The sequence below is a fragment of the Portunus trituberculatus genome, chromosome 32 (genome assembly GCF_017591435.1).
Source record: "Portunus trituberculatus isolate SZX2019 chromosome 32, ASM1759143v1, whole genome shotgun sequence".
NCBI classification, from domain to species: Eukaryota; Metazoa; Arthropoda; class Malacostraca; order Decapoda; family Portunidae; genus Portunus; species Portunus trituberculatus.
In genome coordinates this window covers 8,901,140-8,913,223 of record NC_059286.1, presented here as the reverse complement: position 1 = coordinate 8,913,223, position 12,084 = coordinate 8,901,140, and the positions used below count along the sequence as shown (strand labels likewise).

At 39.9% G+C, this 12,084-nt stretch overlaps 1 protein-coding gene and 2 non-coding genes across 5 annotated transcripts in view; 2 read left to right on the top strand and 1 right to left on the bottom strand.

The window, feature by feature from the left end:
* Positions 1 to 892: 892 nt before the first annotated feature.
* Trnak-uuu lies at positions 893 to 965 on the top strand. The gene has a single exon. It is a non-coding gene; the product is annotated as a tRNA-Lys (tRNA).
* Positions 966 to 1,977: 1,012 nt separating this feature from the next.
* Trnaw-cca lies at positions 1,978 to 2,049 on the top strand. The gene has a single exon. It is a non-coding gene; the product is annotated as a tRNA-Trp (tRNA).
* Positions 2,050 to 2,761: 712 nt separating this feature from the next.
* The window catches only part of LOC123512101 (stress response protein NST1-like), an 11,398-nt gene continuing 2,075 nt past the window's right edge, over positions 2,762 to 12,084 (bottom strand). Inside the window, exons 3-13 of one of the 3 annotated variants that reach the window (XM_045268324.1) lie at positions 12,039 to 12,084; positions 11,583 to 11,678; positions 10,859 to 10,932; positions 9,699 to 9,837; positions 8,317 to 8,493; positions 7,169 to 7,362; positions 6,960 to 7,074; positions 6,730 to 6,841; positions 6,507 to 6,624; positions 5,209 to 5,362; positions 2,762 to 3,183 (exon numbers count right to left, since the gene is read on the bottom strand). The exon at positions 12,039 to 12,084 is cut by the window's right edge and continues 49 nt beyond it. In XM_045268324.1, coding sequence (XP_045124259.1) covers positions 2,827 to 3,183; positions 5,209 to 5,362; positions 6,507 to 6,624; positions 6,730 to 6,841; positions 6,960 to 7,074; positions 7,169 to 7,362; positions 8,317 to 8,493; positions 9,699 to 9,837; positions 10,859 to 10,932; positions 11,583 to 11,678; positions 12,039 to 12,084 — 1,582 coding nt within the window. In that variant the 3' untranslated portion in view covers positions 2,762 to 2,826. The remainder of the gene's footprint in view (positions 3,184 to 5,208; positions 5,363 to 6,506; positions 6,625 to 6,729; positions 6,842 to 6,959; positions 7,075 to 7,168; positions 7,363 to 8,316; positions 8,494 to 9,698; positions 9,838 to 10,858; positions 10,933 to 11,582; positions 11,679 to 12,038) is intronic. The other 2 variants (XM_045268325.1, XM_045268327.1) reach the window with 2 other exon arrangements.

Genomic DNA, 12,084 nt, shown 5'->3' with positions numbered 1-12,084 from the left:
TCTTGTTAATATTTTATGTTTCCTGTTTCTCTGGTTTTATCTATCTTTTTAATGTGTATACAACTACTAAGAAGCTCTAATGCCAAAATGAATTTCATTTTGTATTACATTATGTAAAACAATTTGACGAATAAAGCATCTTATCTTATCTTATCTTATCATGGTCGGCAGCCCACATATGTATTCACAGCCATTCTGCTCTGTATTAGACTAATAACATCATCTTCCGCACGTCACGGGCTCTCAGACCCGACTGAGTGGTGATGTACGATATGTTTGAAAAAGACTTCACTTCTACCCGGGACTTCACTGTCTTGTAACTGCTACATCGGCTGGGTTTTCCTATTATGCGCAATGTGTCCTTCACTGAAACTCCTCACGCCGTGAAGGATAATTAAGAAAAGAGGAAGGAATGAGAGGAGGATGACAACAAGGAGGAAAAATATTAACGATTAGAAATGTCATAGTTATATATATATATATATATATATATATATATATATATATATATATATATATATATATATATATATATATATATATATATATATATATGTATAAAGCAAACTACAACAATAAGCCTGCATTCCTGCACCGGCATCCCCAGACGCTTTTCTCCCTCTCTACGATGATACGTTGGGTTATCAGCTGTTCTCTTATTGATAATGTATAAATGTTATTAATTTACTGCCAGAATCACACAAAAAGTCCCTATCTCCAATCGTGCAGTTTGTGTGTGTGTGTGTGTGTGTGTGTGTGTGTGTGTGTGTGTGTGTGTGTGTGTGTGTTTAAAAGTTATTAAAATATACAAAAATCCTATTGAAAATATCGGTAATACATAGTTCTATAAGATTATCATATAAAATTAGTATTATATGCGTAGGAAGTAAGGGCCCGGATAGCTCAGTCGGTAGAGCGTTAGGCTTTTAACCTAACGGTCCAGGGTTCGAGTCCCTGTTCGGGCGTGTGATTTTGTATATTTTTTTATAATTAGATAAATAGTTTTTCAACGTGTATGTATCGATAACGCCCAGTAAAAGTAATTACTATTGATATACTAAAAGAAAAAGCTGTCACAGTGTCAATATATCCTCTATCATCACTACAAATAATGTACTAATACAGTAAATTCTAATGACAGACTAAGTAAGAAACACAGTCCACTAGTATTTGATAACCACACAAATAGATCAAAGCACTACATACTTATCAGTAGCAATATACGAAAATATCTCTGATGAGAATCAGTCTCTGCAGGAACACGTATACATTAAACATATTGATCTGCTGTCATCACACACACACACACACACACACACACACACGTACACACATACTGCACATACGTGTGTGTCTTTCTTCGTACTATATTAACCTTAATATAATTCGTGGTATGTTGCAATTTGGGAATGTATTTTTTTTTTTTTTTTTTGCTGCCATCGCCCATAAGCTGCACAGTGTGTGTGTGTGTGTGTGTGTGTGTGTGTGTGTGTGTGTACTATAATTGCATTTAATATTATTCGTGGTATGTTGCAATTTGGGAATGTAATTTCAAGAGACTTCGCATGGTAATAATGAGTTATCATGTAGTATGATTAATTTGCTAGTGGTTATATATATATATATATATATATATATATATATATATATATATATATATATATATATATATATATATATATATATATATATATATATATATCTGTATGTGTGTGTATGTTAAGATACTATGTGGCCTTGCTTATGGCTCACTCAAGATATAATATGATCATGAAGTGTACCAGTGATATCGAAGAGGTTAATACGTTTTTAGACAAAAACTTAAGATTTCATTTACATTCTTCAGCTGCATAGCTGTAGTATTTTCATCAGTTAAGTGGTTCAACTCAAATGAAACTTAACTATGCACCTGAAAATAATAACTTTGTGTTATTTTTTGCTAAAAATTTTGCAATTCACCTTAAAGATATTGGCGGTGGCCCTGTGGCGCAATGGTAGCGCGTCTGACTCCAGATCAGAAGGCTGGGTGTTCGAGTCACTCCAGGGTCATGTGTTTTTCGTACGCAGTTTTTTGCGCTTCGATTTCCCTTATTCATTTCTATTATTCATTCTCTTTTACGGAAGTGAAGTGAGGAGCGCGGCGCGACGGGGTCTGAGGGGATGTGGAAGACAGGGAGACGGTGTGTAATGGTGGCTCTGACCAAACCTGCCAGACAGGTGTTCGAATCTCCGAGGGTGTGGTTGCAATGTATTTTTATTCGCAGTTTTTTTCTTTTTTTGTTTCTGAGTATTGCAGCTTGACTTTATTCAATTATTATTATATAGAATCATTAAAAATTTGATGATACTTACTGTGTTTCCTATAGCTTTAATTTCCATCCGCTTATCAAATTTTTTTCCATAATTCTCAGTTTGTATTTATTTAAATAATTCGATGGAGAAATGTACTGTAATACATTTGGGTTAGAGATGTGTGTGATGAAATATCGGTGAGTTTTGGTGAGCATAATGAAAAAGGTAAAAGACCCAGCGCCACTGCAGACTGATTGGTGCAGGACATGCTAAGATAAGTTTGAAAGACTGAGACATGTGCACCATTTTTAAAGGCCATTAGCTCTCATTGGGACTATATTCTGATGCCACGGAGATGATCAGTTAGATTTTCATGGATACAACACAAAATAAAAAGAAGTAAGAAAATTAAATAAAGTAACGTCTTTCATCCTTTCATCTTGTTGTTCATGGGAAATCACGAACAATAGCTGCTTTCACAGTTTATTTACCTCACATGCAGTATTTCTTTGGTAACACTGCACGCTAACTTAGCTACGGTGTTTGGTGATACATGTGGAAGAGAGTCACTCCAGGAGCCACGGTGACGTTTCGGAACAAATCTTCTGCTGCTAACTGAGACACAAGCCGGGTCTCCTCCTCGCGGTTCTTCTCTTCACGTGTTTCTTCAGTGAGGATGTGTGTGGGTGGCGAGGGGAAGCAAGCGTGTAAGGGTGATGTGGGTGATGGGATGTGGGTGTTGTGTACTGGATGTGGTGACTGTGGTAGTGATCGTGGCGGTGGTAGTGGTGGTCCTGCTGCTGCTATTACTCGCCTCAGCATTGCCGTTTCCTGCAGAAGGTATTGACGCTCCTGCTGGGACGCTCGCACCGTTGCTAGTAACTCAGCACTCTATAGTGTGTATGTAGGAGAGAGAGAGACACACACAGATTAGAATGGGAATTGTTATAGTGGTGGTGGTGGTGGTGATAATAGTAGTAGTAGTAGTAGTAGTAGTAGTAGTAGTAGTAATAGTTGTTGTTGTGATATGATGATAGTGCTATCTACTGCGTCAATTTACTGAGAAATATGATGATAGTAGTAGTAGTAGTAGTAGTAGTAGTAGTAGTAGTAGTAGTAGAGATGGTGATGATGATGATAGCACTATAAGCTACAAACTATATTGAATAAATTACTAATGAATATTATACAATAGGCCACTCAAAAATAATCTTTTGCCCAATAAAACTATGAAGCGGGAATGCCAAGAAAAAAAATCATTCACTACCGCAGCCACCACTACTTTTACTACTAACATTGATAATAACAACACTAAGTCATTGTGATCCCAAACCACCTAACGAAAAGTATCATAAGCAAGTAAAAAAACTAAAACATTTACCATTCCTTCGATTTTACCATTACCTTTGCGACAGCGCCTCTATCCGGTTGTATAACATATTACTATACTTGTCCACGTTGTCAAGTTTCACAGATGTGGCCCACAGGAGCACACGGTAGCGCAGGCAGTCCTCACATCCACTTCCTGCGCAGCGCCCCGCCAATCTATCCAAGCGTGTGCTCTGTTTGTTTACTTCCAACTGGACTTCCGATAAACCGTTGCCTAAGGTTTCCAGAAGAGTAGCGTAGGAGGTGCATCTCTCGCATTCACTCTCTTCCTTGTCTTCTTCTATCTCGCTGTTTTCTTCAACTTTGTCATGTTTTTCTTTTGTTTTCATATCTACAGGCGAGTTTTCTTCAGCCTCTTTCTCTTCCTTTTCCTGTTTTCCTTTTTCTTCAGTTTGTCTCTCTTCTTTCCCCTGTGTTTCCTTTTCTTCCGTTTCTTCCTCTTCTTTCCCCTGTTTTTCTTTTTCTTCTGGTTTTTCCTCTTTCTTTCCGTCGTTTTCGTTTTCTTTATCTTTTCTTTGGGTTTCAGGTTTTCTGCTTCCTTCCTTGTTCTTTTTCGTCTCTGATTCTCCGTTACTTTCGTTTTCTTCATTGTTCTCTTTATCTCTCTGTCTCTTCTCGCTTTCTTCTGCTTCATCTTTTTCTTTTTCCTCTTCTTTTCCAATTCTCTCCTTTTCGCTCTCAACGCTTTCATCTTTTATATTGTCTTCTATATTATTTCCTTGTTCTTTCTCATCATTTTTTGTTATGTTTCCTTTATTTTTCTCCTCTCCCTTCCTTCCCTCATCCCCTTCATCCTTCTTTCTGTCCTCTCTACTTTCCTCATTTTCGATCTTTCTCTCCTTATCTTCATTCCTCACTTCATCATGTTCCTCTTTCTCCTTATTTTCTTTCTTTTCTTTCTCATCATCGATTTTGTTTTTTTCTTCCGCTTCTTTATCACCTTTACTCTCCGCTGCATTATCATCATCTTTCTTCTCCTTTTTACTTTCTTTAGCTTCATCTATATCATCATCAGTATTATCTTCCTCTTCTTTACCTTCATGCTTATCACCATCTTTATTATCATCATCAGCATCATCATCATCATCCTCTTCGCCATCACCTTTCTGTAATTCCTCGTCCTCTTCTTTTCCTCCATCTTCATCTTCCTCATCTTCATCCTCTTCACCTTCCTTTTTATCTACTTCTTCGCCATCTTCTTTTGTTTTTTGCAGTCTATCATTGCTTGGAAAGACGGTGGTGGTGGGGGATGGTGTGGTGGTGGTGGTATCAGCAGAAATGGTGGCAGGAACCGAAGTGATGGCGGAAGTATCCAGAGAGGTGGTGGCAGTAGTAGTAGTGGTGCTTGTAGTGGTGTTGGCTGTCGTATCTAACCCTGTAGAGGCTCTGGAGGAAGTTGTCGCTGCCAGAGTTGCCAATCCTCTCCCCATCTCCTCCAGTCTGAGTCTGCACGATCGCCGAAGCGTGGAGATAGAAAAAAAAAAAAGTACAAGAAATAGCAATGTTAGTGTTTCAGTATGCACGTACCTCCGCCACTTTATCCCTAAGGGTGTCCATAGCTCTCTGGTACAGGCCTCCACATGCCCTCAGCTGCTCCCTCGTCCGGATTACTTCTTCTCGCCCCTCCTGCAGCTCCTGACGCAGCGTTGTGGCTTCAATGTTCTTCTGTGTGATTGCTTCCCTGTCCATCCCGTAAGCCTTTGTACTGCGGTCTCTCTCTCTCTCTCTCTCTCTCTGTCTCTCTCTCTCACTCTCTCTCTCTCTCTCTCTCTCTCTCTCTCTCTCTCTCTCTCTCTCTCTCTCTCTTTAACACCAATCATTAAAAGGTATAATATAAATTTGCGTTTATTAGATAACTTGCAATAATTATTGTAATAAATATGAAAACAAATTAACGAGAACTATTAAGAAAGATATAGGTTGGCAATGATCAATAATATAACAAATAATCGAAATGAACTAGGAATAACTATGAATACATAAAAGAGTAAATGTAGATCAGTAATTCATAATGATCCACATGAAATACCAAAGTAACTAAACAAACATTCACAAATAAATGAAGTAATAAGATGGAACTTGTAATATCTGATTTGGCATGCAAAATTATTGCTGCTTATATATCAGGGTGCATGCAGAACAAGTTTCTGAGGATATTGCCGGAGGTGAAAGTACAGGCTATTCTATTTGTTTTATTCACGTGCATTTCGAGGCGTTGTTTAGCCGTGACATGAAGTTCAAGTGTGACCTAGTGACACATACAACGGCAGGGCCAGGCGGGTATTCATGGCAGCGATTTGAAGTTGTGAATGTGAATAATTCAGTGGTGATTTGGAGCTGTACAGTATTCCATGACGAGACGAGTGACAACAACGCACCGATACCGGTAAACATTGTACAGTAGTAGTACGGATGTGATACACGACAAATTAAATAACATGACATCATGCGTGCCTAGGCTGCATTGGGGTGGGAAGGAATGAGGCAAGCAGCAAGTCAGCTCATTATTAATCAGATCTCACTGTTCTCCTACAAACAATGACAATGAATGCGTTCAGATTTTATTACATGACTTAAACTTAAAACAATGTAGAGCCTAAAAAGGTGTTTCTCCACCGTGGCTATACATGCACCCCACTCATCCACCGTTGTATCTGTCGCCTAGTCATACTTGAATCTCATGTCACAGCTAAACAACGCTCAAAACGCATATATGTGTATAGAACATTTTCGATTTGGAATGACCTGTACTTTCATCTTTGCTAATACCCACAGAAACTCGTGGTAGACTTTGTATATTTAGTGTAACATTAGGAAGTGTTCACCTGTGCGTCTCGTTATCCCTCGCTAGTTGCTCCCTCAGCGCCGCCAGCTCCTGTCTGAGGGCGTCCGTAGCCTCGCTCTGATGTTTCGCTGCTGACTCCACTCCCGCTACGTCCTCCTCTGTTACATATTCAATTTTAACTTATCATAACTACATACATAATAAATCGTGATGTCATGAATATAAAGCAGTGAGTGAATGAGTGAGTGAGTTGTGAGCCTTACTGTGGCGTGCATGAAGCGCCTCAAGGGCCTCCTGCAGCTCCTGACCCGCGGCTAACCGTTCACTCTTTACATCATCTGTAGAGTACGTCTCTCCAACCCTTCCGCCTCCTTGCTACACGAGTTGTAGTAGTAGTAGTAGTGTTAGTAGTAGTAGTAGTAGTGTAGCGGTGGTGGTGCCTCTCTTACAGCAAAAGAAAAATATAGTATGATTATTAGCAGCATTCACGCACCTTCGCCAGTGCCGTCACCGCCTGCAAGAGTTTGGCCGTGTCCTCCCTTGCAGCGTCCAGTCTTTCCTCAAGGTCCTTCGCTCGTGCCGCCCCCGCCGCTGCCTCTCCGCTGCGCCTGTACAAAAACATTCACGTTTTTAAACTCTTCACTCTCTGTAAGACACCCATTGGATTAAGAAAATCGCGAACATTTCGAGAAAACCACCCACGATAAGAGTATTTGGTCGAGTCTCGCAGTGGCGTCCAGGGCGTGTCTTCTCTGCTCCTCCAGTTGGTCCTCAAGGCGTCTTTTAGTCTCCTCTGCAGTTTGAAGGTCGTATTCCAGATCGATAACCTTCCTATCTGCCTCTCGTGCCTCCTCCCGTAGCTGCGTCAGTCTGCGTTCTTGCTCCTCTCGTTCAGCCTGTTTAGAGGGTAAGATAAACATGGTATGACCTCTCATTGGCCGGTATGCCGAAACGTTTTGCTTTCTAACCACGATTGTTTTCAAAGAATACAGATTTGATCAGGCGGGTTCTCTAAAGTGTTTCTCCTGTCATTAATGGAGAAATCATGGTAATCTTCCATTACAACCATATAAATACCACCCTTAAACAAAACTGACTTTCAGGTAGCCTCTTGACTGGAGTGGAGGTATTGCACACAAGTGTTGCAGAATATGGATACTTGAATGATAGAAACTCAGTTGGTTAAACTTTAGATAAGGGGCTCCCAACCGGTGGTTCGCGATCCCCTGGGGGGTTGCGAAGCCTTGGCAGGGGGGGTTAACGTAGCCTTGCCAGAAGTGGCTTAGGATAATATTGATTTTGTCTCATCAATTACATTTTTTATGCTCTTGTATTTTATTTATTTATTTTTTTTTTCGGTGCAAAACAAAACGTGTGCTGCATTAGTTCAATGTTATTACGTGATATTATGGGTGTATGTGTACGTGCCTGTGTGAATGTGTATGTCTGTAACTGTTTGCATGTGTGTATAGCGAATATGTGAGTATAATTTGCTAATAAATAATTACAGGATTATTAAATACTTTTTAGATGTTTCTTTTCCTCGCCTTCACAGAAAATAAAAGAAAAAAATAAGCTGCTGATAGTAAGCCCTAAGTAGGGGCTCACTTGGGTTTCAAACTTTTAGGTAAGGGGTCGCGAGTGCCAAAAGGTTGGGAACCAGTGCTTTAGATCATTTAACTATAACTAAGGCTGACGGAGTTTAGTGACTTAAGCAGCACAGTAGTATAGTGGTAGTGGTATAGTAGTAGTAGTAGTAGTAGTAGTAGTAGTAGTAGTAGTAGTAGTATAGTAGTAGTAGGAGTAGTAGTAGTAGTAGTTGTTGTTGTTATAGCAGTCGTAGTAGTCACCTTAAGTACTCCAATTTTATGTTCTGCTTCCCTCGCCTGCCTGTCCCTCGCTCCCTCCTCCCGCACCCTCTGCGCCTCCGCCTCGTCAAGCTGTGCCCGCAGACGCCCCGCTTCCTGCTGCGCCGTTGCCAGGTCTGTGCTCAGCTTCTCAATGGCTGACTCGCTGCTGGCGCGAACCTGTGAAGAGAGACAATAACGAAATAACATTACGTGTTAATTTGATCATGGAGTGACAGATAGGATGGGGAGTCATTTATCTTCCTTTGCGTGTCTTCTGTTGGTTCACTTGGGATTAAACTAAATGAAGTGGAGTCAGATAACATGAGACACTCTGCTGGTCAAGAAAACGGACACAAACACGCAATGAGTCAAGAGTTTTAAGAGTCTTCCGTGTATGTGTTTATAACCCTGAAAGCTAAACGACATAAACAGTACACACTCCTAAAACGGAGAGAGAGAGAGAGAGAGAGAGAGAGAGAGAGAGAGAGAGAGAGAGAGAGAGAGAGAGAGAGAGAGAGAGAGAGAGAGAGAGAGAGAGAGAGAGAGAGAGAGAGAGAGAGAGAGAGAGAGAGAGAGAGAGAGAGAGAGAGAGAGAGAGAGAGAGAGAGAGAGAGATTGTAAGCTTGAAAAGCAAGACATTGCGATTTATGATGAAAAAATAAAAGGCGAGGAACATAATGCATTGGAAACAAAATGTTGAAGCAAAAGAGCAAATGTAAGCCACATTCTCTATGTGAAAAACATGAATAAGACCGTCAAGATACAAGAATTCGGTTAGCATAAAGATCTATATATCATCAATACAAAAGCTAAAATTGGAAAAACCATCAATGTTGTTCATCACAAATACAACGTTAAGGAAAAAAAATAGCACGACAGACAAGGAAAAAAAGAACGTGCCGAGAACTATAGATCGCTTGTCGGTGAAATCGATCGACCTTCTCTCCAGTGTCGATAAATTAATCAGCACGGCGGATGAGTCACTCTGGTGGCGTGTATGGAACATTACCTGTCCTCTGCGGGTGTTTGTACGCAAGTGTGTGTGTGTGTGTGTGTGTGTGTGTGTGTGTGTGTGTGTGTGTGTGTGTGTGTGTGTGTGTGTGTGTGTGTGTGTGTGTATCCTTTGTTTGCATAGCTATGTATGAATGTATACTTTCATCCATGTGGGTGTAGATGTGCATAGTTATTCTATGTATATAAGTATCGATAGGATTTTAGATGTATGTAATTAATTTCTTTCAACTTAATTTTTCATACTTATCCATCCATTCTTTTTCCTATATTCACTTTCCCACGTGCAGAAAAGCCTGGACAAGAACAACAGATCTTGAAAAAGGTACTCCAATGACTCACGTTGCCAGAGACTCAAAACACGACCTTACCTGGGATGTTTGGGCCTGTGTGTGCTCCGCCAGGGCGAGGGCGTGGCTGAGTCTCGTAAGGGCCTCCTTCTCTCGCCGGGACACTGCTGCTAGTGCCTCTTCCATCCTCGCCATCTCCTCCTGTAACGCCTCCTTCTGCCTGTGATGGATGCATGGAAGGGTGAATGGATATATATAAGCAGGGAGTGACGGGGGCGAGTTGTGAATTTAGATACAGGGTGTCCCAAGGTAAAAGAATATTCTCCTTTAACTGCAGTCTTTGGAAAGCAGTAAATACTGGCCAATGGTATAGTGGGGAGTTGGGTTCAATCGGCTGACGTTCTGGAGAGTATCGTATGTGATGGATACCGGAACTAAAAGCAACGAATTTTAACCTTTAATTTCCCGCAAAATAATACAAAATACACCATGTGTGTTTAGAGTATTTTCGACTTAGAATTACTTGAACTATCGAATCTCAAAGTATATATCTTAACTCAAGGAACATCCTTTATACAAAGAGGAAACGAAATTTTGGAGAAAGGAAGTCGAAGCAAAAGAAAGAAAGGAAGAAAATTGCAACTAAGAAAAGAAAGACGATAAAGAAAGGACGGGACAGCTAAAGAGGAAGAAAATATGGAGGGAAAACAAGAGAACAAGATGATGATATATTGAATAAGATAAATATTCAAAAGAACAAAATATATAGAAAACAAAAGAAAATAAAGTTAAATTATGAGAAAATGTAAGAAGAATGATAAAAAAAAGAATGATACGAAAACAAAGAAAGGAATGATATAAAAGATCAAAGAAATCATGAGGAAATAAAAGAACGGTAGAAAAAAAAGAGAAGAATAAAAGAGAAAAAATAGGAAGAGGAATGGAAGAACGTAATAAAAGAGATAAATGACAATAAAATAAGAGAGAGATGAAGAGAAAAATAAGAAAAGTGATAGGAAAATACAAAAAAGAAACGACAGGAAGAAGGGAAAGAGAAGATACCGAGATAAATGACAACAAAATAAGAGAAAAATGAAGAGGAAAAATAAGAGAAATGATAGGAAAATGAAAAAAAAAAACATAAAAACACAACGGAAGAATAACAGAAAGAAGGGAAAGATGAGATGCCGACCAGGATGAAGAATGACAAGAAATAGATTGACAGGTATCGATCCACTGACCTTAAGAGCGCCGCGGTGGGAGTAATGGATCCTGCTGGTGGGCTGGAGGATATCGATTCTGATCCCACTTCCTCCTGCAGTTGAAATAAATGAGCATTGCATGAACTGGAGCGATAACATTAGGATTAGTAGCGGTGGTCTTAGTCGTAGTAATAGCATTAGGTCTAGTATAAAAGTAATTGTCGTGAAAAAAGAGTTGGAGCGGGGCATAGTTGTAGTAGTACTTGTAGTATTACGGGGAAATTTTTGGTGGCCGTGGTTGTAATAGTAGTAGTAATAATAGCAGTAGCAGAGAAGTTAAGCTCTCTCTCTCTCTCTCTCTTGCTCCTCATGCAAATACCAGCCACAGAGTTTTATAAGGTCATGACGTCAGTACTAGTAGAAAACCCTTTGAACTCAAGCAAACACTGTATAAGGGAATCAAATACTGCTTCCAGACATTTATAAGAGGACTGAGTGATGTTCTTATCTTTTTAGACTTGAGAATAAAAGCAAGGTGCAAAAATAATATATATATATATATATATATATATATATATATATATATATATATATATATATATAGAGAGAGAGAGAGAGAGAGAGAGAGAGAGAGAGAGAGAGAGAGAGAGAGAGAGAGAGAGAGAGAGCATACTCCTTGACTTCAGCGAGCGTAGTTTGTCGCAGTCTTGTATAGGTCAGCGAGTCTGATGTTAGATTTTCCTTTGTATTCCTGTGTACTCACGAGCGCCTGGGTGAGGGTGGTGGAGAGGCGCTGGTGCAGGGCCTCGTTGTCTTCCGCGAGCTTCTTCAAACCATCCCCGACCGACACCACCTCCTTCTGCGGCGCCGTTAGGAGGCGGAGGGGAAGGAGCAGCAGGAGGAAGGTTGATGTTAATGGGAGGGTCATTATGTGCTTATGTTCTTTTCAGTGTTTGTTGTTATTGTTGTTGGTGGTTACGGTGATGGTGTTGGTGCTGTTATTGTTCTTTCGAGATTTTATTAATTATATTTCCTTTTTTTATTTATGTTTGTTTATCTTTTTATTTGTCAATTCGTCCATTCATTCATTCCTTCACTTCCTTCGTCAGTTAGTCAGATAGTCACGTAGTCAGCAAGTTAGTTAGCGAGACACTCAGTTAATTAGTCAGTTATGAGCTCATCAATGCACCTCCAGTCCAATATTTCATGAACAACGAACCTTCAGGAACTCATTTTCCTTCTCCAGCTGAGTGATGAGATCTTCC